This window comes from Sphaerodactylus townsendi, linkage group LG07 (genome assembly GCF_021028975.2).
Source record: "Sphaerodactylus townsendi isolate TG3544 linkage group LG07, MPM_Stown_v2.3, whole genome shotgun sequence".
In the NCBI taxonomy this organism is placed as follows: Eukaryota; Metazoa; Chordata; class Lepidosauria; order Squamata; family Sphaerodactylidae; genus Sphaerodactylus; species Sphaerodactylus townsendi.
This window is the reverse complement of record NC_059431.1, coordinates 22525742-22551920: the sequence shown is the minus strand read 5'-3', so window position 1 is coordinate 22551920 and position 26179 is coordinate 22525742. Positions and strand designations below refer to the sequence as shown.

General features: G+C 44.4%; 1 protein-coding gene across 1 annotated transcript in view; it reads right to left on the bottom strand.

Annotated features, from left to right (window-relative positions):
* Positions 1-26179, bottom strand: part of EGFLAM (EGF like, fibronectin type III and laminin G domains) — a 149365-nt gene that overhangs the window by 35286 nt on the left and 87900 nt on the right. The window contains exons 8-13 of the mRNA XM_048504664.1: positions 22332-22447; positions 20928-21276; positions 18336-18436; positions 14122-14222; positions 6378-6522; positions 5279-5468 (exon numbers count right to left, since the gene is read on the bottom strand). Of these exons, the coding sequence (XP_048360621.1) occupies positions 5279-5468; positions 6378-6522; positions 14122-14222; positions 18336-18436; positions 20928-21276; positions 22332-22447 (1002 nt within the window). The remainder of the gene's footprint in view (positions 1-5278; positions 5469-6377; positions 6523-14121; positions 14223-18335; positions 18437-20927; positions 21277-22331; positions 22448-26179) is intronic.

The window sequence follows — 26179 nt, the reverse complement described above, 5'->3', positions numbered from 1 at the left end:
CTTCACCACCATGCATGTTGAGGGACAAGAACACATATGAATTGGCACATTATCCAAAGGGCTGTTGAGGGTTCTGCACATACATGTGACACCTTTGATATAGATCCTGCCCTCAAACAACCTATTCCCACACCAAAAAACAATGGAACCTGCATGCGGATAGAATTTGTTGGAGGAATTCCTTAGTTTGCAGCAAACATTCATTTTCCCTGGGGAAAGTCCATGATTCTATCAACATCCGTTTGGAGTCTGTCGTCACTTCTGAGAATTGCTGCTACAATAAGCCACCCTCAGTATTTTATTTATTTGAAACAATGCTCTCAGGAGACAAAATACGTAGTCTTTTAAACTGACAAACATCTTCACTAACAAGAGCTTCTAACAAGATTGGAAGCATATTTCACAGTATCTCCCCTTTTGAACTGCAGAGAATAAACAATCTTTTGCAAAGATTCTGTTGCTTATATCCCAACAAGAGGAAACAACTCCAAAATCCTGTCTAGGATATAGCTGAAGCAATAATCAAAAGGATCCTTGCTTCCTTTGACTATCCAAGCGACATTACCCTACAGATTCAAGGAAATTTAAATGAAAAAATATCTTCTTTTGTACACAAATGAAGATCCAATTGATCACTTCACTGAAGATTTATTTCATGTGCTATGAATGCCACTAGCACCAAATCCCAGGGAGTGAAAGCCAGCCTTGATAACACATTGAAAATGACCCATTAAGGGAGCTGAATGGAGTTCACGCTTTAGGAATAAAAAGCTATTAATCCAATCAAATACTTTTTACGACATATACCACTAAGCAATAATCCCTTCGCTTCCCATCTGCTCACTTAATCAACATTATCATTTATTTTCAAACCAAGGCAATATAAACATTGAGTGTCTTGGGATCTTTGAGGTCTCACTCTTAACATAATGAAGTTAGTCTGGCTGCAGATTAAAATCCTGCCTAGGGTTGCTTTTTTTGCTGAAAAGTTGCTTTTTGGAGCTTGTGAGACAAAATCTGTAAAGCCCCAAAGTCTCCTATGAAGTCAAAAAGCATCCAATCCTTACAATAGTAGAGCTCAGGATCTGGATTCAGATCCTGGTTCATGCTTGTTCAAAAGTGTGCGTACGTTGGCTAGGTCATACAGTGACAATATTTTTTTCCAACACGGGAATCGTTGTAATCTGTGAAATCAATCTATTATTATCTCAAGGGAGGGGCGCCAGCTGCCTTCTGAAGTGTACACCTAAATGTTTTATGTGTACCTCTAAAATGTTAATGCAACAGTAGCATCACACAGGAATACTCATTAGGGAACTGTGCTTTGCTGCCGTTCCTATTCGATTATTCACTCACACCACAATCCTATGAAGTTACCCCAATCTAAACCCCAAAGTAAATCAGCTTTGGTTGCACTGTGAAATACTAGCGTGAAATAAAAAAAGCTATGAAGGTTTCCAGAAGTTTAGAAACCTGTGAAACCTCTTTGATCAGAGCTAACTGCAACAAATGAAAGGTGTCACACAGCAGGGCAAGCTCTATCGGACCAGTTCCAACTCTCTTCAAAAAACCTGTTGCCTAAGACAAGCAAAATTCATTCACGTCTGGTGAATCTCCCGAAAACCATTACAGGCGGAATACCAGAATCTACAGATGCTGATAGAGCAGCATTAAGTTACTCCCCATTATTTCTGAAAAGGTATATTCACAAAGGCTCCTTCCGCACATGCAGTATAATGCACTTTCAGACTGCTTTCAATGCTCTTTGAAGCTGTGCGGAATAGCAAAATCCACTTGCAAACAGTTCTAAAAGTGGTTTGAAAATGCATTATTCTGTGTGTGCGGAAGGGGCCAAAGATCCCAAATTCAGCACTAAGTATACTGATCTACAGCTCTAGTTTGCAGGAAAGGTCACTTTGAGAAGGTCCAAGTTGGTGGGCCAAGTTCATTCTCCTTTTACAAAGTGGAAGGCTAGCATGTCCCATGGCCATGATCTGACCCCACTAATTCATATCTTTTTTGAACCAGCAGCATGCAACTGATACTCTGCAAAGTTTCACTCCACAGGAATCCGGTTGCTGATTCCTAATCTACAGAGTGGATAGTCCACGGGCAAGAGAGAGAACAGAGCTGTCCAAACTGGTGAACGTGGACAGCTTGAGAAGGCAAGGTACAGATGCTCAAAACTATCTTGTACATATGAGCCTCAAGGCCACCCTTCAGTGAACAGTACACGCTTGAGGGTTTTATTGCTCAGCCTCAGTTCAAAAATGGTAAATATATATATAATCCATTTGCTGTAGTACATGCGACTGCTGAAGCATCAGCAATACTGAGCACAGCTATAGCTAAGATCAAAGAGCCGATACAGATCAGAGAGAGCTTTTGATAAGTTTCAAACTCTCTTTGTATTTCATAGATTCTCACTCTATCGTGAAATTACTCTTCGTGCTTCTCCAAGACCTTATTTTCTCCAGAGCCTGCTTTCTGGGCCACCCTGTTAACTTTTCATCTCTCACCAAAACCTGGTCTTTATCCAGAGGCCAAAACAGCAACTGCTAATACGTCTGATGCCGGTCACTGCTCTCTTCACCATAACAATGAGAAAATACAGAAGCAAAAGAGAAAAGGCACAAGCTTGTATCTAATACACGCCGACTTAAAATTGGGCTTTATCTCTGCACCAAGTATGGCCACCAAGACAAGTTTACCAGTCTATTTTGTGATTCAAAGCTGAAGTGCATTAATTAAGGGAGCCAGCGTGGTGCGGTGGTTAAGAGCAGGCGGATTCTAATCTGGAGAACCGGATTTGATTCCCCACTCCTCCACCTGAGTGACAGAGGCTTATCTGGTGAACCAGATGTGTTTCCGTACTCCTACAATCCTGCTGGGTGACCTTGGGCTAGTCACAGTTCTTTGGAACTCTCTCAGCCCCACCTGCCTCACAAGGTGTCTGTTGTGGGGAGAGGAAGGAATAGGAGCTTGTAAGTCACCTTGAGTCTCCTTACAGGACAGAAAGGCAGGATATAAATCCAAACTCTTCTTCTTCTCCTTCTTCTAATATTTCTTTCCCAGCCTAACCCTAAGAGTCTGGCAGAAAGAGATGTACTTTGACCAATGCCATGCAAGGAAACTGGTATGAAACTTTCTCTTCTTTTGTGACTTGAAACCACTATGCGACTGTATTATCATAACTGATGATCTTGTGTACCTATATTACCTCCCAGTTTCTAACGGGGCCCCAAATAAGGAAGGTCAAAAGCAACATGCCATAAAAAACCGGATACAAATGTGGGGGTTTTGACACTCTTGGTGGTATTATATGCAAAGCTGTGCATAGTCCACACTAAAAAAAGAACCAAAAAAAGTTAAACTCTGTATCTAGGAATCCTAATTCTGTACCAAGACAACTACTGCAATGTGCAAAAAATTATGCAAACCAGGCAGGTTTTTTAAAACTTTCCATGGCTTATTTTTGCATTAAATAATTAGAGTAGTTTATTCTATCTGTTAAAATAATGGACAAACGGAATAACAGGCCTTTTCAACTGCTAGGCTCATCTTCTGAAATCCCACTTTGCGGGTTGCAGCTTTGTGAGATCAATGGAGTGGCCATCAGAGAGAAAACCTTCTTGGCTGTGACCCCGAAGCTATGGAACTCTTTCCCCAAGGGGTCTTTGTCTGTTCCTTTCTGTCACTGACTTCTGCCAGTAGTTGAAGACTTTGCTGGGTCATCTGGCTTTCCCTCAGTGACCCTTTCCTCCGGCCCTATATTTTAATCACTGTGGTATGCATTTTTAATGTATACTTCAGTTTTGGTTCTTATTGTCAAGAATTGTTTTTATATACTGTGTTAACCGTTAGCTGACTTGGTCGGCCTCATTAGGCAGAAAGGTAGCATATACATTTTGTAAATAAAAATAAATATTATATTTTCATCTTGCTCTTTTCCTCCAAGGACCTGAGGGGTTCCCCCTTCCTCCATTTTTCCCTGTGAGGTAGTTTAGATACAGAAAGAGTGTTAGAGCTTAATGGGTAATGGAAGATCTGAGCCCTGGTCTCCCCATTTCTAGTCCAACATCCAGAGGAGGGGACAAATCCTCTTCTGGAACCAGCGCTCCCTTGCGCTGGTGGAAATGCCCATTCTGCCGGTGCAAAGGGCAAATGAATCAGGAGAGGGGGCGTTTACCTGGGGGGCTGGGCGCCATGTGACTCTATGGCACTCAATCTGGAAGAAGCATCGTTCGCCCAGCCCCACCAGCACAAAACACTGCACCAGTCTGGCCAGGAGCAGGCTGGGGGTGGGGCCGACAGTAGCTGGCCTCCAGTCCCCGTTCAGCCCCCTTGGGCCGGTGGAGCCACTGTCCAAGATACACCATGATTTTTGTGGCATATCTCTATTCTGTGCCATGAGGGAGCATGAGTTGAGTTCTTTCTTTTTAACTGTTCGGGCTTCCTGCACCAAAGCTGTGCTGTCCCCGCCCGCCCAACGGCTCTGGATGGAGCTGCAAGTCTCTATGCGCTACATCATAATGCATCCAGAAAGTTAAGCAGCACACTGCAGCTAATACAGATCTAATTCTGTCACATGTGTAGTTTCCGAGATTGCAACAGGCAACTCTGCCATCTTGCTAACCACATTTTTGCGTTTCTGAGGGCTATAAACGTTCTTTTTAGAAGGAGAGTTGGTTTTTACACTTAGCCTTTTCTCTCCTTTTAAAGAGTCTCAAGCAGCTTACAATCACCTTTCCTTCCCCTACCTGCAACAAACACCTTGTGAGGTGGGGGGGCTGAAAGAATTTTGGGAAAACTGGGACTGGTCCAACATCACCCAGCAGGCTTCATTTGTAGGAGAAGGAAATCAAACATGGTTCTCCAGATTCGAGTCTGCCGCTCATGCGGAGGATCAGGGAATCTATCCCTGTTCTCCAGATTACAGTCCACCACTCCTAATCATTACACCAGATTGGCTTAAAAGGTGAAAGTATGAGGAGTTGACCTTTGTGCCCAGTATTGCATGCTGTGCATGTTTCTGACGCTCCACAGAGTCATAGCAAGCAAACAGCGTTTCTGCAAAAGATTTTCCCTTTTGAGAAAGCTCCCATTTTTACCCAAGGCTCTTGATACCCTACCGTTATCCTCAAACTATAACAACAAGCAAAATGAAACAGGTAGACCAAAGAAAGTCTTAAAACACCGGCTTCTTCTATTGGCAGAAGGTGACTCATTTCCCTTCCTTTCTTTGATCCACATGAGAATCGTAACGTGTTGTACTTACCTACATCTGCCCCACTAAGAGCTTTGCCCAACGGCCAGGGCCGCATGTCGATGGCCTTCCCATTGATATTGAGTGACTGAACACAGCCTTGGTAGCCCCTGTTGATTCCTGTAGACCTCACCAGCCAGTAGGCAGTTGGAGCACCTCCAAGATAGAAAGGAGTCCGGAAAGTAATCTTGCTATATAGACCCTGGAAGAAGGAGGAAAGAACCAATCAAAATAAGATAATTTATTAGTTATTTCACGCCTCTCCTCCATTAAGCTCCAAAGTGGTCATGTGGTTCCCAACCATTGACCCAACTCATGCCAGCTTAACTTCAGCAAGATGCAATGCGAAACTCTCACGAGCACGTGAAGCTGTACTGAGTCAGACTATATGTCTATCAAGGTCAGTACAGTCTACTCCCGTGGTGGCGAACCTTTGGCACTCCAGATGTTATGGACTACAATTCCCATCAGCCCCTGCCAGCATGGCCAATTGTAGGGGCTGATGGGAATTGTAGTCCATAACATCTGGAGTGCCAAAGGTTTGCCACCACTGGTCTACTCTGTCTGACTGGCGCAGCTCTCCAAGTTCTTAGGTCTTTCACATCACCAGCTTCACAATCTTTTCAACTACAGATGCCAGGGGTGACGTTTGGGACCCTTTGAATGCAAAGCAGGTGCTCTGCCAGCATCCTATGATAAAATGGCTTAAAACCAGAACCCAGTCTAGATTAAAGAAATGGCTGCATCTCACCAGAAACAGACCAACACTCCAGTGCAGAAGTGGCCAACTTACTAGACTGAGTTTTAAAGTTGGTTACCAGAAACCCAACAAAGTTTCAATTAAGGTAAATTAAACTTTGGGGCCACAGAGTGACTTACATTCATACTGTGAAAAATTAGAAGTCCGTCATCTTGTAGTTCCTAGAAATTTTACTGTATTGCTATTTCATGCACATTCTGTCCACTCCATGGCCTCTGAACGGGAGTCTACAGATTGTAGTAGCAAGCTGAGGATACTGTTGAGGGGCCCATTTGAACATCTAGCACCATTTCACTGCCAGCACAAAACAGGCTCATAGCTTTGTCCCCTTTAATAGAGAGAGTGACTCACCTGGGATTTACCAGAAACTGGAGGGTTTGTATCCAGCTTCAGCCAGCCATTCGATCCATCTCTGAACACCGTCACTCTGTGCCAGTTCCCCACCTTAATCTTGTTCTCGCTTGTGATTATTGCAATTCCTGTACCACAGTTGAACCTGAGACCAACACAGGACAACGTGATGCTCTCGTATGGATTGAAGCGGCTCCATTTGCTCTTTCTTCCCTCCCTTCTCCCCAAAGCTTTGCATCTTTTGACATTGAAGGGTGAAACTTGAGGATGGAATTACACATGATGGCTTGGATCAGACATAATGCAACAAACTACATTTTAAATGTTTTAATGTGAAACATCTATGCCAGTTTTCCACCAAACATAGTGTCCCTCAGGTGGCAAACAGATAATATAAATATTTCAGAATTAAACAAAACAGATAAACACATAACACAACACACAAACAGGAAGGAGGGATAATAAGAGTTAACGAGGGAATGGCAAACAAATCAAGTCTTCAGCCACTGGTGGAAGATAACATAGAGAGTCAGAGAAATATCCCTGGTGAGGGAGTTTCAAGGTTTTGGTGTTGCAAGTGAGACGGTTAGGTTGTCAGCTGAGTGGCCTCAGATTGTGGGGGTTCTTGAAGCAGGGTCTCCAAAGATGGTCAGACTTGCCAAGTAGGTTCCTATCATAGATGGCATTTTAACTATGGCACTTTTGTAAAAGTCAGGCTACATCCACATGACTGATTATTTCTATGTTGCCACACTATAGCAGTCCTTCGCAAGAGAATTATGTTGGTCTCCACTGGAAAATCAGTTAAGACTGACTGCAATACCAGCACACTGATGAACTAACTTCCAACAACGTCTGAATGCAACTGATGTTTCGGCTTTTAAGTGATCACTCAAATCCTCCTTTACTTTGACGTATGCTTCTTTCAACACCCTTTGCTCCGGCCAGGTAGTTCTGCAGCTAGACAGAGTGCAAGGGCACTGCTGGAGAACAAGCTAGGATTAAACCACGTTTGTATAAGGAAATCATAGTTATGACTAACTGTGGTTAATACGCCAGCCTCTGTTTCAAATCCTGATTTGATGGACCCAACATAACCATAGTTAGTGGAGTGGCCCATAGTTGGCCAACAAGACCAACCATAGTTTAATAGAACGAGGTTTTTGCATTATGTAAGAAATAATATAAATAAATAAGAAATAAAATGTCTGAATGAAGGCAATGCTTAGCTCTGTATTGCAGCTCCAGCAGTGAACAGGTGGGCAAGAGCAAGGGTAGGGACAATTACACAATTTGGTGGGGTATAAAAAAGCCACACACAGTTGTAGAGGTTTGACTGGGCATGGGGTGTTGAATCCACCATCAGGCACCTTCCTGCCTGCTGGCCAGTAGAAACCACCTCCCTCAGTCCACCAGTGGAGGGGAATTTTTTGCCCTGGGAAAGCAAAACAGATGGGATGCATATAGGCACATGCCACTCTGTGTCCCCCCTGCCACCTGGGGGTGAAGAAAGCCCAACTGCCCCTGAGATGGCATGTCTACAGAAGCCTCCAACCCAAGCTTGCCTTAAGGCAGTAGCTCTTAACCTGGGGGTTGGGACCCCTTTGGGGGTCGAACGACCCTTCTACAGGGGTCGCCTAAGACTCTCTGCATCAGTGTTCTCCATCTGTAAAATGGGCAAATGTTAGGGTTGGGGGTCACCACAACATGAGGAACTGTATTAAAGGGCCGCGGCATTAGGAAGGTTGAGAACCACTGCCTTAAGGGTACTCCCAACTTGACCACTGGGTTTGGAGGCTTAATTCCCTCCCCAAATGGATCCAGACCAATGCCAACCCCCAGGTTGCAACGGTAAAATAAGACAAACCTGGGGCACCAACATAATCAATAAACTTTATAACATACAAAACAAAAAAACAACAGCAACAACTGAGGGACAGAATGCAGCCAAAGGCCAATGAAGCTGGCGCTCCGAGGAAGGAGGTGCTTTTTAGGCTGGGCAGGAGGACCACAGTGGAACCTTATCTTCTGAGCTCCACCAGCCAGGTGATTGGTTGGCTGAGAGCAAGGCAGCAGGGACTCGCAAAAGCCATGTGGGCAAATGGGGCTTCTAGCTCACCAGGAACCCAAATTCTTTTTTAAAAGGAATGCTTTCTGATACAGCAGAATACCATCGAAGGAGAGAATAAGTTTTGAACCTGCACCACTGGCTTTGAACCCTGTTTGGGGGAATAGGTAACTGCACATTTTCCCAGTGGGGAAAAAGGGGCACAGGGGTACAGATTTACAGGAAGTTTCCATGGGAAAGGATTAAAAGGCCTCTCCATTCCTGACAACACCCCCTAGGAATCTGGTCCCCAGTACAATTTAGGGAAGAAAAAAGGCTCCTTCAAAGACATCCGTACATCCACCAAAATAATCAGATGCCTGTACCACATTTATCTTTTCTTTAGTGTGCTCCTCCTTTCCTTTCCCCACCGAAGCGTCAACATCCTCTGGCTACAGTCAGAAAAATAATACCCCACATACAAGAAGGAAACTACCAACTTTCACAAAATGGTTTGGAAATGCAAGGTTATTAGAATCTGACTTAGCGCTATCACAATAATTTCTCCTGGGAACTCTCCTGGCTCTCTGGGGACACCAAGTGCTGTATTCATAACACTTCTAGAATTCTATACATGAAACTCAGCTTGAAGAGTTGATTGACAAGGAGGTCTCAGCAGCAGATGCAAGAATGAGAAACTTGCTGGGGGTTTTTTTTCCTTGCTCGGCCTCCAGTTCTTGGATTTGATTACAAGAAGTCAGAAAAGCAGGCTTGAAGGAGTTGGCGGCCCACATTCTTACGCTGGCAGAATGCACAATTGTGTATAAAGGAACAGAAATGCCTGTCCTTGAAAAGAATCCGGTTAGCTACTCCTTGCTCTTATGAAATCAGCCTTGCAAATAAACCTATTAAAGTTACTAGCCCACAAGCATTTTTACTAGCTCACCGGCACACACAATCATCTGTACCACACTGCAAATTTGACAGAAAAAGTTATGTGTATGTGTGTGTGTGTGTTAAGTGTTGTCATGTCACTTCTGATTTCTGGAGACCCTATGAACTAATGTCATTGAAAATGACCTATCATTAGCAGCCGTGCTTAGGTCTTGACAAATTATGGCTTCCTTGATTGAGTCAATCTATCTCAGTGTTGGCGAACCTATGGCACGGGTGCCAGAGGTGGCACTCAGAGCCCTCTCTGTGGGCACACGCAAACAAAGTCCCCCCCCACACACACACACACAAACATCTAGGCTGGCCTGGGCTGCTGGGCTTGATGATTAGCATTAAACCTAAGACCAAGTTTTGGGGAAGCAGTGTAGGGATGGAGCCTATGTGTTTATATTTGTACGACCGCTCCTGTTGATATTTTAGTGAATGTTGTTCACCGCCCGGAGCCCTTCGGGGATCGGGCGGTATACAAATTAAATAAATAATAATAATAATAGGTAACCCTGTTAAGCGCTGTTAAACCCCACTGATTTTCATGCGAAGAACTAAAGTGCAATCCTTTACCTGGGAGTAAGCTCGGTTGCTGGCAGTGGGGCTTACTTCTGAGTAAACCCTCCTAGGGTTGTGATTCACCCGTTGGAAGAGTTGCACAGTTGCTTCAAAGCAAAGCCACCGACTACCACCAAGCTTACTCCCATGTAACGCACGCCTCGGAGCCAACCGTTTTTTCTAAAACCTCAGTATTCAGGTTAAATGGCCGTGTTGGCCCTTTGCGATAAATAAGTGGTTTTTGGGTTGCAATTTGGGCACTCGGTCTCGAAAAGGTTCGCCATCACTGATCTATCTTATATTTGGGTCTTTCTCTTTTCCTGCTGCCTGATCAGTCACTCTGATCTTCTCATAATGCGACCGAGGTAAGCTGGCCTCAGTTTAGTCATTTTAGTTCCTATCACTTAACCAAACGCTTTTCTGCTCGATCAGTTCAATTCTTAAATGCCAACAGGTAGCAAGCGAGTGACTGTTTAAAAGCCCAGGAAGCAAACAACCTCCCGAGTCCACTTTCTAAACCTTCCTGTCATCACATCCCAGTTCAATGAACTTTATGATGCAAACAGATTAGAATTAATTTCACCAAAGGAATCTCACTTGACACCTTCATCCCCTGCACTCTATGCCGAAGACATTAAGCTTCCCCACCAGCCAATCAGAGCCAAGACAAATTTCCCTTCAGAGTGGTACCATTTTTTTCCCCAGAATTGCTGTCAAAATTTCCCACCATGCTGCTTCTACCTCAAAACAGATATACACTATGGTATAAACTGTCATGGTTGCTCAAAAATATTCCTGGAAATTATACTTCTGTGAGAACTTCAGAGTGGTTTAGAAAGATGAATTACAGCCACAAAGGGCAAGTATCAGCACAACGGTGCAGGAGGAAAGAATTTAATCTCCCCCAGATGTAGTTTCATCTTCCAAAACCAACCTTCCATCATGATGCTGTTAGCCCTGGAAGGGGGGGAAAGACTGGCAACCCCTTTCTGCCTGTCTTTCTATCCCTTCTAAAGTTAATAATAAGCTGGAGGAGCAGGAGAAGTTTATTTAGTGATACCAGGAGGTGAAGGCTTGACTGCTCTTTGACTGCATCCTATCCCTGATCTAAGCTGGGTCCCTCCACAGCTATTTCCATTCAAAGAAAGCCGCCTCGTCTGCTTTAACAAGCTATTTCTGTTGCGAAGATGGACTTTCACATGAGGAACCATTTAACAATTACATATGTCCATAATCCAAAGCACTTCAAGGGGATCTACTAATACTGGGCACAAAAGCCAGCTCCTGATGCTTTCACTTTTTCAAAAGAGAGCCTGGTGTTGTGGTTCAGAACAGCAGACTCTAATCTGGTGAACTGGATTTGTTTCTCATCTCCTCCACATGAAGCCCAAGGACATGAACCTGAGTTCTCTCAGACCTCTCTCATCCCCTCCTAGCTCACAAGGTGTCTTTTGTGGGGAGGGGAAGGAAAGGTGATTGTCAGTCGCTTTGAAACTCCTTAAAAGCAGAAGAAAGCAGGGTGTAAACACCAACTCTTCTTTGTATTGTCAAAGGCTTTCACAGCCGGATACAACTGGTATCAGTGTGTAACTGACTTCCTTCTGTGATACACCTCTGAAGATGCCAGCCACAGATGCAGGTGAAACGTTGGGAACAAGATCTACCAGACCATGGACACCCAGCCCGGAAAACCCACCACAACCCACTCTTCTGCTTCTGTAAAGTAGGTTAGAGGTTGGCCCAAGGGCCATGACCAGTGGTGCAATTCAGCAGGTTCGCACCACTTTGACAGAACTGGTTGTTAACATGGTTCTTCTAAACAACCAGTTGTTAAATTGTTTGAATCCCACCACTGGCCATGACTGTTAAACTAATTCAAGCCTATTTATCAAACATGTCATCTAACTCCAGCAGTGATCATAGGGGACATAATTCTGGCCACTAAAAGGACTTCACCTCTTGACATAATGTCCTCTCCTTTCCCAAGCTGTCCTCTTTTCTGGTCACATGAACTCACAAAGCTGAAGATGGAACTGAAGTCCTCCCAGTACTACTACTGATCTCCAGACAACACAACCCTGCTGAGCTCCCTCCCTAAACTCCACCCCAGCTCAGTGGAAGAACCTCTTCTTGGAATGCAGAAGGTCCAAGGTTCAATCCCCAATATCTTCAGTTAAAAAGGACCATGCAATAGATTATGTGAAAGACCTATGCTTGAGACCCTGGAGAGCTGCTGCCAGAGTAGACAATACAATCACTGATGGACGGACCATCAGATTCACTATAAGGCAACTTAATTTGTCCTCTCCAGACACCGTCACTAAATAGAATAACTTTAATGTCATTGTGCACACACATTGTGCCTTGTGTCCACACAACGAAAATACAAAACAGCGAAAATACAAAAATACAAAACATCCCCCGATGAACATCTCTGCAATCCGCACTAGGCATTGGGGGACTGCAATCCGCACACCCCCAACTTACAGCCATCCCTACACAGCCACCACCACGTCAACACATCGCAATGGAGTTAATCATAGCCACAGCTCTAGGATAAAAGCTGTCTCTGAGTCTAGTTGTCCTGGTCTTCATGATCCTGTACCTTTTGCTAGATGGTAATCTCTAGGAACATCTCAAGCCATCTCTAAATCTCTAGGAACATCTCAAGCCAGAATATGCAACACCAGCATTACAATGAATCAGGCCAATGTCACTACTGTTGCTCTCCAGCATTTCAAGGTCTTTCACGTCACCCACTACCTGATCCAGTATAACAGGAGATGCTGAGAACTCAACCTGGGGCCTTCAGCATGCCAAACAGATGTTCTACCACTGAGCTATGCCCCTTCCCTGAGATATAAGCAACTCAGTAAATTCCCACACAGCCCGGAAAACCCACCAGAACCAGTTGAATCCGCCCGTGAAAGCCTTCAACAATACATTCCCATAAACAGTTCACTAATGTTTATGAGTACCAACAGGAAATAGTCCACCTGTGACAACCACAAGAATGTTGGGCAAAAAAGTTTGAACAGTAAATGAAGAAGAAGAGTTGAATTTATATCCCCCCTTTCTCTCCTATAAGGAGACTCAAAGGAGCTTACAATCTCCTTTCCCTCCCCCCCCCTCACAACAAACAACTTGTGAGGTGGGTGGGGCTGAGAGAGCTCCAAAGAACTGTGACTAGCCCAAGGTCATTCAGCTGGTGTATGTTGGAGTGCACAGGCTAATCTAGTTCCCCAGATAAGCCTCCACAGTTCAGGAGGCAGAGCGGGGAATCAAACACAGTTCTCCAGATTAGAGTACACCTGCTCTTAACCACTACACCACACTGGCACCATATGTACCCTGTTTCCCTGAATATAAGACATCCCCTGAAAATAAGACGTAGTAGAGGTTTTGCTGAAGTGCGAAATATAAGGCATCCCCTAAAAGTAAGATGTAGCAAAGTTTTTTTTTGGAAGCATGCCTGACGAACAGAACACAGAAAAATAAGACATCCCCTGAAAATAAGACATAGCACATCTTTGGGAGCAAAAATTAACATAAGACACTGTCCTATTTTCGAGGAAACACGGTAGTTAACGATCATAGAAAACTGCAGTTTTTCAGGCTACGTTAGTAATATTAGAAGCTTCCATCTTTTGTGATGAGATATATCAGTGGTTCTCAACCTTCCTAATGCCGCGTCCCTTTAATACAGTTTCTCATGTTGTGGTGACCCCCAACCATAAAATTATTTGTGTCTCGGTTCCTAAGACCCATCGAAAATATGTGTTTTCCGATCGTCTTTGGTGACCCCTGTGAAAGGGTCGTTCGACCCCCAAAGGGGTCCCAACCCACAGGTTGAGAACTGCTGAGATATATGATTGTGGCAACATGTTTTTACCAGCAGATAGGTAAGCGAGCCAGTGTGGTTTAGTGGTTAAGATCAGCAGATTGTAATCTGGAGAACTGGGTTTGATTCTCCACTCCTTCACATGAAGCCTGCTGGGTGATTTGGGCCAGTCACAGTTCTCTGAGAAGGCTCTCCGCCCACAGAGAAGCAGACAATGGCAAACCACCTCTGAACCTCTCTTGCCTTGAAAACTCTATGGGATATGCCATAAATCAACTGTGACTTGGCGGCACTTCACACATACACAGGTTGGAAAGGCCAGAAGAGCCCTGGAGTGGTTTCCCAGCAGTCTTCACCTGAACTGAACGTTCCGTCTGATGATTGCCACTGACATGAAGTCCCCACGCCCGTGCTCATTCTCTCCGCAGTAGAGGAGCAGGCCATCCTCCGCTTCAGACTGGCAATGCAAAAGCAAACAAAGGGTTAACAGCACTCATCATGCCCCAGAATACCCCAGAACATGTCTAAATGGGGACCAAACCTTATGTTGCTTTGCAAACTTGAGTTGGCTCTTCTAGAAAAACGAGAGATTCCCTCCACCCCAATTTTGCTTCTTTTTATATTTGTTTCTCTTATTTCTCCACTTGGTCAATTACATTGGTCGATTACATTGCGTGATACATCCATGCTTCATGGTTTTTATGGCCAGTTTAGATGATATTTATACAGAATGACTGCAATTTATATGCATAACGTACACTGAAGATATAGTGCTGATTTATGGACACAAAGAAATAATGTTCTGATCCCACAGGTAACATAAACCTAGAAAAACAAGATGATGACTCCTTTGCACACTCTTCATATAAAGAGTGTGTAAAATAGCAAACGCCCCTCATGAGACCATGTTCGTAAAATGGCTTCCTGCAAAAACTGAGAGGAAGATCCTTTTGTGGCAACTTTTCAAATAGTTTTGTGTAAAGTCAGCCAGAGCGGCCTTGTATTTAGACCATCAAACCAGGACTTGAGTTTAAATGCCCTGTCTATCACAGAGATTATTTAGGTGATTAGGTATGCTAGAACTCTGTTTAAATTTTTAAGATCAAGTTGTAAAGGGATAGGACTGATTAGCTAGTATAGGGTGGGTGGTCAGACAGTTCCCTTCAGTTGTTATATTGTCTTATTATGTGGTAGTGGGGTAATAAGTTGTTTAGTGCTAGCTTAAATTAGCTTAGCTTAGTATATAGGATTTAGTATTAGTTCCTGAGTTAGGTTTGTATTGTGTTATATTGTTTTTAAGTTATTGGCTAGTTAGTGGGTTTTGGATTTATTAGTGATTGTGTTGTGTGGAAGCACACTAGTCACAAGAAAGCCATCTTTTAAGAACTAATGTTCCTAAATTTAACATATTGGTCTTCCTTTAAAAGAGGGATAAGATGCAGGAATAGTATTGTAGTGTTATGTCTTGCTGTTATGTGTATGATGTGTATGATGCAGTTATATTTTATGCCAAGTGCTAATATGCTTTTGCTGTTTGTTTGTTATTCCGTTAAGAAATGTTAATATTATTGACATGCTGTTTAGTGATGTTTGATAAGCTGGGGTTATGGTTTTGGTGTACTTGTTGTTGTTCATATTTATTTATTGCTCATATTTGATTTTGTTATTCTGTTTTGTTGGTTGTTAGCCGCTCTGAGCCCTATGGGGGAGAGCGGGGTACAAGTCCAATAAATGAAATGAAATGAAATGATCCCAAACCATGATCACACCTCAGTCCTAGATCTATTTCAGTCTGGCTTTTGACCTGCCCATAGGACAGACACTGGGCTGGTTGCCCTTACAGATGGATGGACAGAGGGTCAGTGCGGTTGTTGCTTTTAGATCTCTAAATGGTTGGCCATAATCTGTTGATCCACTACCTCACCAGTGTTGGTTTACATGGTACAGTCTTGAAATGGCTGATTTCATTTCTCCAGGGGAGAAGGATGGATGGCGCTGGGGGAGAGTCTCAACTGAACACCTTTTGGTGTGTGGGGCCCCAAAAGGGGCAATCCATTCCTGTGATTCCCTGTAACATGCCTGTGCACAACCTTGCCCAGTTAGTTAGGAGTTTTGGATTGGGCTGCCATCAATATGCAGAAGACACTCAGCTGCATCTGTTGACAGTCGGCTGGCTGGAAGATCTGGCCAGGTGACTGGAAGCTGCAGTGGGATGGCTGAAGCAGAGGTCTGAAGCCTGAAATTGAACCCATCAAAGGCAGAGGTCCTCTGGCTGGGCCAAAGTCATGGGTTCAGCTCCCCACCCTTGATGACAGCTGGTACGAGCTTCCACGGTCAAGAGTCTGGGTGTGAACTTGGATGCCTCCCTTTCATTGGAGGCCCAGGTGGCAGTACAGCCAGGATGGCATTCTTCCATCTTCACCGCACCTGGCAGCTGTTCCCTACCTGCCCCGCGCTGACCTAGCCACATGCAACAGTCACCTCTAGATTGGACTACTCTAACTAAGCAGGGTTGTCCTGCTGGGAAGCTGTCCTGCAAACTCTAACTGGTCCAGGATGTGGCAGTGTGGCTCTTAATGGTGACCCCATGGAGGACATACACATAACCTGTTTTGCCACTTGTACTGGCTTCAGACTGAATATCCAATCAGGTTTGGGGTTTTGGTACTTGCATTCAAAGTACTAAACAGTCTGGGACCTTTGTATATCTGCAGGACCACCTCTTCCAATATACCACCACCAGCCCCCGGCAACAGAGAGATTTACACTATTCAGGGAACAACTTGCTAGTGGTACCTGGCCCCAAAATGATCCAGATGTCCTCAACCAGGGCCAGGGCCTTCTCAACTCTGGCCCCAATCTGATGGAACTCTCGTTCTAATGAGACCAGGACCCTGTGGGACTTGGTTCAGCTCTGCAGGGTGTGTAAGACAGAGATGTTCTGCCAGACCTATGGTTGAGGTAGTGATAGTTTAATGAATTGGCTTGCCTCTCTCCCCCTTCCTTCCCTTTTTCCTTCCCCCATTTCTTTCCTCCCCTTCCCTTTTATCGCCTCCCTCTTCTTTTCCCTGATTTCTTTTCACGTCTCAACTCCTTGAAGGACCTGTGAGTTCTGGATCATTGTTGGTCATTTACCTACACCCAACATTCCCTGTATGCCATACTGGTGCTGCCCAGCAGGGGGAGCTCTCCAAGGCGGCTCAGTTCCACTCAGCGTCTGCAACATTCTGTGCAACACTGGGGAATGATTAGACTGGTTCTCAACCCTCCTAATGCCGCAACCCTTTAATACAGTTCCTCATGTTGTGGTGACCCCAACCCTAACATTTATCCATTTTACAGATGGAGAACACTGATGCAGAGAGTCTTAGGCGACCCCTGTGAAAGGGTCGTTCGACCCCCAAAGGAGTCCCGGCCCCCAGGTCGAGAACCACTTAGAGGGACTATTGCCTATAACTGTTTATAAACCAACTAACTATTAGGAATATTCAGTATTATTCATACATACACATGTACATACATGCGTGGCTACATACACACAGAACACAATCTTTTAAGTTAAATTACTGATTGAAGTTTTAATTCTATTATTTTTAATATTATAGATCAGTGATGGCGAACCTATGGCACGGGTGCCAGAGGTGGCACTCAGAGCCTTCTCTGTGGGCACGCGCACAGAGTTTGTCATGTGGGGAGCGGAAAATCACCCACCCACCCCACACACACACATCTAGGCTGGCCTGGGCTGCTGAGCACAATGTGCGCACACCGCGGTGAGCAGGGAGGACTCGGCTGGTGGACCTGGTGCCTGTGCTCCGGGTGGCTGCTGCCTGAGGGGGGGGAAAGGAGGCAGAGATACTGGAGAGACACAGAGCAATGCGCGTGGGACTTGCTGGAGGCTAGAGCAGGCTGGCCCCTGCTCAAGCAGGTGGGGCGGAGGAAGAGGGAGCCAACCGTTTTTTTTCTAAACTAAACCTCAGCATTCAGGTTAAATTGCCAGGCTGGCACTTTGCGATAACTGAGTGGGGTTTGGGTTGCAATTTGGGCACTCGGTCTCAAAAAGGTTCGCCATCACTGTTATAGATTGTATTCTGTATGCATTGTCTATTGAAAGTTGTCCCCATCCTGACTTGGTTGGGAAAGGATGGGGCATAAATTAAATGAAAATAAATTATTAGCCTAGCCTACCTTGCAGGGTTGTCATGAGGACAAACTGGGGAGACAATGTACTGTTTGAAAGAAACGTGGGTTAAAAATGTGCTGCCATTCTCTGCCACCAGATCAGGGAAATGCAAGCGACTTCCAGGAAAAAAAACTCTTGGTCAGCTGCTGGAAAGTGTGGCATGCTTCAGGGGGGTCAGTTTTGGGGACATGCTAACTTTCCACGGCTTGCCTCTATGTGCAACTTGTGCAACTATGTGCAACTTTTTAAAGAGGGACTAAGTTGAGAGACCATGCAAACCTTTGGAGCTGCTCATCCTTGGGGCAATTCCACTCTCAATTCCTCCTTATCGCATTCCCAGCAGTAGAAATATAATATAACCGTGAAAACGACTTCCTCTACACTTACCCTAAATTCAACAGAAATCTGGAATGTCTGGTACGAATTTTTCAGAGGTTCAAAGGTAATATACGAGTAGCCAAAAAACTGAGGATACTGGATATTCACATCTGAAAGGCAACGAGAACAGGTGCTGGCAAGTAACTTCCAAATGAAAATAAGCAGGTATATGGATCGCTAGAGAATTAATTTCTATGGACCTCATCATACTTATTGGCAACAATTGACCATCTGCTCTGGCTACCTTCTAACCTTCAACAGCCAGTTCCCTTACTCTTAAGATTCCTTTCCAAGCAGCAGCTGGTATAGTCTTCTCATTCCAGGTGGTGTCTGTAATTAGGGCTCTGCTTCTTGATTTTGTTGTGAGGAGCACAGTATTTCATCTACCTGCCCGCTCCCCATTACTGCTTTACCTGAAGGGTTTAGACAGTGTATCATCTATCACATTTTTATCCCATCCTTCCTCCAAAAAAACCTCACTGCTGCATCTCTCCTCTTCCTACTTCACTTTATCCTCAAAACAATTCCATTAAGTTAGCCTTACATGAATTTACCAGAACATTTCTGCAGATGGAAGAATTTCCACCTGCAGAGTGTGACTTTCTCTTCTCTCTCTTGCTGCAAAACAAAATGGCCCCTGGAATGCTCCTCTGGGGAAAACACTCCAGTGGATCCAAGTCTGTTATAAGCCCAAAATTGCCCAGTGAGCTTTGTAGGAGAGGGGATATGGGATATGGAGCAGCAGTGGCGTAGGAGGTTAAGAGCTCATGTATCTAATCTGGAGGAACCGGGTTTGATTCCCAGCTCTGCTGCCTGAGCTGTGGAGGCTTATCTGGGGAATTCAGATGAGCCTGCGCACTCCCACACACGCCAGCTGGGTGACCTTGGGCTAGTCACAGCTTCTCGGAGCTCTCTCAGCCCCACCTACCTCACAAGGTGTTTGTTGTGAGGGGGGAAGGGAAAGGAGATTGTAAGCCCCTTTGAGTCTCCTGCAGAAGAGAAAGGGGGGATATAAATTCAAACTCTTCTTCTTCTTCTCAGTACTTAGGAATAAGCTAACCACACCACACTGGCTTGTATCTCGCCTGATGGATTCTACTGAAAAGAAGAAGGCTGAAGAACTTACTCACAAGAATATCTTCACATGTATAAGGATATTAGCTGGCTTTCAAAATGGAAATCTAGAGCATCCGTTACCAAGATGCTCAGTTTAAGTGCCCCAACCTAATACCAAGGATAGCAGTCAGAAGTACTATATTCAAAAAAATATTTTGATATGTATTCACCATAACCTAACAGATACCTTGCTGGGTCAGTCCTAAATCCATCTGCTCCAGCACTTTGGTTTCCAGAAATTGTCATTCAGAACTCCTGTGAATCTCACAAGCCAGTCACAATGGAGAATAGCCACCCTATGTGTGTGTTTTTGTTCCAAACACATGGCAACCACAGTTATATTGCCTCTCAGAGACCAGCTGCCCACTCAAGGGAAACAGCAGATGGGTAATAAATGTCTCTCTAAACACCCCTATGAACTTTATCATCTGCTCATAAACAAGATATCTTTGGAGAAAATCTACCCGTCTTTTAGAAAGATGAATTTGCATGTCCATTTGTCCTAAAGTGGCAAATTAAATGCTTTTAGCCAGAGTGTGTGGGGGGGGGGGGGGAAGAATGTTGGTCTGCAGTGGAACAGGTAGATTTGAGTCCAGTAGCACCTTAAAGGCCAACAATCTGATGACGCAACCTTTGGCTCTCAAAAGCTCCCACCTCGAAAATCTTGGGGGTCTCTAAGGTGCTACTGACTCAAATCTAAATGAAATGAAGATTTTCAAACCTGTCCTGAGGAAACTTCATGAGAGCTTTCCTTTACATTCTCACCTAACCGCTTACTTAGCTCCTGGGGGTGTGAACATGGCATCCCATTTATCACTTGTAATGCTACCACAGCAGTACCAGGAAGCCCAGGAAATATAATTTAGTCATAATGCCAATTTTGATAACTCTGAAAACTGCATGCCCCCGGGCAGCAGAGACATTCTACCCCCTCGCCAGCATAACTGCAGATAGCTAAGAAGATTGAAGATGTTCAAGGGATGTTGAGGGGAGAAGTCACAGATTTCTGTGGTCCTTTCAAGGACATCACTGAAGACATGGTAAGGTTAATAATAATAATAATAATAATAATAATAATAATAATAATAATAATAATAATAATAATAATAATAATAATAATAATAATAATAATAATAATAATAATAATAAAACCCTAACCCCTGAACTCTTTTCCAATTCGGGGCATGGTTCAGTTTGGGAAGAGGAAGAGTTGGTTTTTATACCTCACTATGGTCTACCAGTAAGGAGTCTCAAAGTAGCTTACAAACTCCTTCCCCTTCTCTCCCCACAACAGACACCTTGTGAAGTAGGTGGGGCTGAGAGAGTTCTGAGAGGACTTTGACTAGCCCAAGGTCACCCAGCAGGCTTCTTGTGGAGGAGCAGGGAAACAAACCTGGTTCTTCAGATTAGAACCCACCACTCTCAACCATTACAACTCGACAGGTACTGATTTGCTCATAGACAATGCTATCCTACTCAACCAACCTTCTGTGCAGGTCTCCCCTCCTTTGCCGAGGTTGCAGTGGCAACGGGAACCACTTCTCTCATAGTCATTGACGCAAAAGCTGTCTGTAGAGCAGAAGGTTTCGTCACAGGGCTGATCGAACTGTCTCACTAATGAAGCAACAGTGATCTTCCTGGTGGTCTTTGCAGTGACAGTGGTCGTGGTGCTGGTTGTAGTAGGTGGTGGGCGTGTTGTGGTTACAGTGGATGTAGCAGGATATGAAGGACTTGAAAGCAGCCTAGAAAGGAGCCTTGGATTAGACCTTTCCAGGATCTTAGTTTCAACTAAAAACTTCCTGTTACCTCCTTTGATAGCAGGAAGTGGTTTGAGCTGATGAAAGAAAGAAGATAAACTTAGTTTAATCAGAGGAAAACATTGCATATGTGCATCTAAATGAGAAACGTACTAATTAGGACACTGGGACTCAACCACCGCTTCAAGAATGAAGGCTCTCTCCTTTAGATGTCCCCCAAGAAAGAAAACTTTGCAGCCTCCTGTTGTTGAATTAGAAAGCAATAACCATTTTCAGCCGGGATTAGAGCAATCGGGGAACTTATTTTAATGCTCACCCTCCTAGATGGAAGCAACGGTATTTATTTATTTATTTCATTTACACCCCCATTTTCCTCCCCAATGACCATCTGCTTTATCTGGCCCCCAAGAAAGAAACCATTTCAGCCATCAGTTACCAAATTGGAAAGTAAAGGGCTAATTTCAATTTTTTATAAACAGCTGAATGCCACCTTTCCATCCTCACTGAGGGTCTCCATAATGTTAAAATGCAGATAAAATTGTATATTTAAAATAATTTTTAATGAAATAAAACATAGAAACACAGAGCCGCTCAAACGGAGAGGAGGGCCAAGGAGAATTAGTGAGAGAACTCCAGTTCAAACAAAACAAAGGCCCCGTCTGCACATGCAGAATAACACACCTTCCAATCAATGCACTTGGAAGCTGGGTTTTACTGTGCAGAATAGCAAAATCCACTGTCAAACAATTGTGAAAGTGGATTGAAAGTGCTTTATTCTGCATGGGCGGAAGGGGCCAAAGTCTTCCCTGAGCAGCAGAAGATAAGAATAAAGAGAAACAGACAAATCGACCTGGGGAGGGAATTTCAGAGTCTGAGTTGAACCAATATTCTCACTACTGAAATCCTTGTTTTAATGCTCACCTTTTTACTACACAAGCAACAGTAATAATAAGAATGTCCCTTCTGGACATATGGTAGGAGGACTGAATGAAAGAGCTGCAGAGACAGACTTGCATCAACTGAGTGTGACTTTATACTTCTGTACTCAATTGTTGTCAGGTCTCCTTGTCTAAATTCTGCACCAAGAACACTTTAAGGAACCCAAATGTGAGGCTGAAACCTTTGGATTTACCTCGTCAATGTAAATGTCATAGTCTGAATCATCAATATCAATTCCATCATCGTCCCCAGTGCCAGAGTCTGTGATATATTGCTGCCCGTAGCTTCCGCTCCCTAATTCCTCTGGGTCTGGGAAGACAAAACTGACAATCAGACCACAACTGAACATAAATATAGTTTTGGTACAGAATTTGCATTCACAACAGTACAGTTGGTACCCAATGCTAAAAGAACAGGTGATACCAAGTAGTTTTGTATGCACCATAATAAACACAGATTAGAGTCCCTGGCTGCCCTTTGCCTACAAGCAGGCACTGAAATAGAAACAGAAGATAGAACACTTAGAACCTGGAAAGGAGAGAGTCTGAGAAACCTATGGCTGGTTCTGCATGGGCCAAATAGAATGGGTTGAGGCCCTTTTAAAAAGCGTGCGAGGGAAGAAGTTCCCACAGAATTGGCCCCCCAAACCATTCTATTTGCCTGAACCCTGATTAAATGAAAGTAACTAAATTAGCGCCTTTTTTCCTTTAAACCAGGTTTCAAAAGCTTCCTGCTTGCCTGTGCGAACTACAGCAAGCAGGAAGTGTTCAGTTCCTTCCATTCACCATTATGATGGGCTTCCCAGAAGGCCGCCATTAGAGTGGATTCTCTAATAAGCAGCCACCATGCTATGTAGGTAGGTGGGGGATTCTTGAAGGGTGGATTCTTGGGTAAGGGATTCTCAGGTGAGGGGATTTTCAGCGGAGCAGTTTGCACAGAAACACTGGGTTTCCTGTGCGAACCATGCTGCCTCCTGCCACTGGGATCCCAGTGATCCAGCTGGCCCCTGCAGCCACCATGCAAACATAAGAACATAAGAAGAACATAAGAAAATAAGAACAAGCCAGCTGGATCAGACCAGAGTCCATCTAGTCCAGCTCTCTGCTACTCGCAGTGGCCCACCAGGTGCCTTTGGGAGCTCACATGCAGGATGTGAGAGCAATGGCCTTCTGCGGCTGTTGCTCCCGATCACCTGGTCTGTTAAGGCATTTGCAATCTCAGATCAGAGAAGATCAAGATTGGTAGCCATAAATCGACTTCTCCTCCATAAATCTGTCCAAGCCCCTTTTAAAGCTATCCAGGTGAGTGGCCATCACCACCTCCTGTGGCAACATATTCCAAACAGTGGAAGAGACAACTGAAACAGGTTCCTTGAACCCATGTTGCCTGTGCAGAACCAGCCTATGTTAGCCACCTGGAGTTCCACAATAGAAGAAAGATGGCATGAGAAATTAATTGATGAAGCATCTACATAGGAGGGCTTTTCGGATTTTTAAAGATACTTCATAAACTTCAGTTTAGTTGTGGTTTATGCAACTTGATTCTGTGGAGGGCTTTTCAGGAATAAATCTCACTATTTTCAACAGGGCTTACTCACACAGAGACTGCATATTCAGTATTTAGTCATTCTCCAGATGCCACAAGTTCTCACAGCGCACAACTCTTTATGCAGGATTGTACATGTAACTGCCTTCTTTAAAAAAGAAACCCCAGGAACTGAACTACTAGTAGCAGTGTAATTCCTGTTTAACAAAGCACTATCCCTCCATTGACGAGGGATGAGACTTCACACAGTCAATATTACAGAGTTATGTGAATTACTTCCCATATGGGTATTTTCCCCCCAGTCCAACTAGGACCTCTGCTCAGAAATAATGGTGCAGGGCTTTAAAACATTTTGACCAAAGACCATGACAAGGGCAGGTGAGAGAAATCAGCATGCATATTGTGGGTGGTGCTGTCTTGATCATACAGCCTTCAGGAGTCGGAAAGAAAGTTTCAGTCAAACAACGGACAGCAGCATAGAACATCTGAATGTTTTCACTGAAGGCTAAAGAACAATCCTACAAACCAGGGTTCAATGCAGCCTCAAGCATCTTATCTTCTGCTTTTGGTATCTTCATACATGAAGCTGAAACTATCAGATGCCCTACTGGACTGTCAGTTCTCATTCTGTTGTTTTGGGGGGTTTTGCCAGACCATGCCGTGTGATGTAACAATAGCAGAAGAGACAGACAAACAAAGTGGCAGATTTGGAAAATCCTACAGTTCTCCCAAAGTGAGAATGAGATAAAGTTCTTCATTAATTGAGGAAGAGATCCACAACGGAGAATTAACCTGTTACTATTAAAACCAGTGGGTTTTCTGTAAATTTGCAAAACAAAGACTACCACAATTAAGGTCTTTTCATTCATGTCTTCAGATTGCAATAAACTGACAACTAGGTAAAACTCTCCACCACCCATGTAATCCGGTGTCCATAATTAATTGAAAACCCTGCAGGGGAGACATTACAAGAAGAAATCTTCTTTCCAAATAATCAAGGATTAGGTCATACCCAGGAAACCTTGTTAGCCGAATAAACCCCTTGTTGTTGCTAATTAGGGGACAACTTGTGGGCCAAAGGCTTGCAAACCTGTTGTATAAAGAAGTAGATGTCAAAAGCTTACTATTTACATTTGGAATATCACTGAGCAGTAAGTCTACACATTGCAACTTTGCTTAATGGCTACACCTATGGCGAAAAACCAGCCTCTTCCGTTCCAGTCTATGGATAATTTACTGAGCTTTAAAAATGGTAACAATGACATCTTCGTGTTGCCAAATAAAGCCAAGCCTAAAAAGCATGACCCTGAAGGCCTATTTATTGTTCAATTGGTCTCGCACATGGGAAGTTTCCAAGAGCAACATCCTCCAGTACCCACTTGGTTTGCTTCTATATTCAGGCTTTGGTATTTACTTCCGCTAAAGTATGAAATGCACAATAGGAGCCAAGAACATGGGGGTGGAGGGGGGGAGCGGGGAAGATTTCCATTCCAACTCCATTGTCTGAGCAATAGGTCCGATTGAATAATTTATTACAGAACACAGAGAGTGTAAAAAAAACCCCAAAAGGTTCATGCAATCTTCTGCTGCGTGTCCTAGGCAAGACTTAGACAGGGGTCGGGAACCCGCGGCTCGCGAGCCGCATGCGGCTCTTCCGCCGCTGTTCTGCAGCTCCATGAGCCGAGCCGCGGGGACCCTCTTCACCCGCCCTGCAGGGAGCAGGGCGGGCGCTCCCTTCGCCCGGCGGCCGGCCAGGCCGAGCCGCCGGGATCCTCTTTGCCCGCCCTGCAGGGAGCAGGGCGGGCGCTTCCTTCGCCCGGCAGCCGGCCAGGCCGAGCCGCCGGGATCCTCTGAGCCAAATGGCTCTTTGAGGGGAAAAGGTTCCCGATCCCTGACTTAGACCCTTTCCACCAAACCTTTAAAAACTTTTTGAGGCAGGAAATCAAACATTTCCTCCATGGAGCTCTGCATTGTTTTGTCCCTCTCTGGTTCTGGAAATCTTTTATTTCCAGCCTCAAAACATTTCCAGTGAATCCCCTTTTAAAATGATTTTTTGGTTGGAACGTTTTCATAATAGCTTCACTTACAACATTTTCCCATGCCTCTGTGCCGTCCCCAAACTTCCTCTTTGGCACCATTTTCTCACATGACTGAACTCACCCCTTGCCTGTTATTTTCATTATTTCGGGGGGGGGGGGTTGTATTGGGGGGGCTTAATCTTTGAAGCATTGAGTGTACAGGATGTAGAGAAGTGGTTCTCAACCTTCCGAATGCCGCGACCCTTTAATACAGTTCCTCACGTTGTGGTGACCCCCAAACCCTTCGGGGGTAGGGCGGTTTATCAAATCGAATAAATAAATAAACAAATAAAACCATAAAATTGCTACATATAAAATATAAAAAGACCGTTTTCCAATGGTCTTAGGCAACCCCTGTGAAAAGGTCATTCGACCCCCGCAAAGGGGTCGCAACCCACAGGTTGAGAACCACTGATGT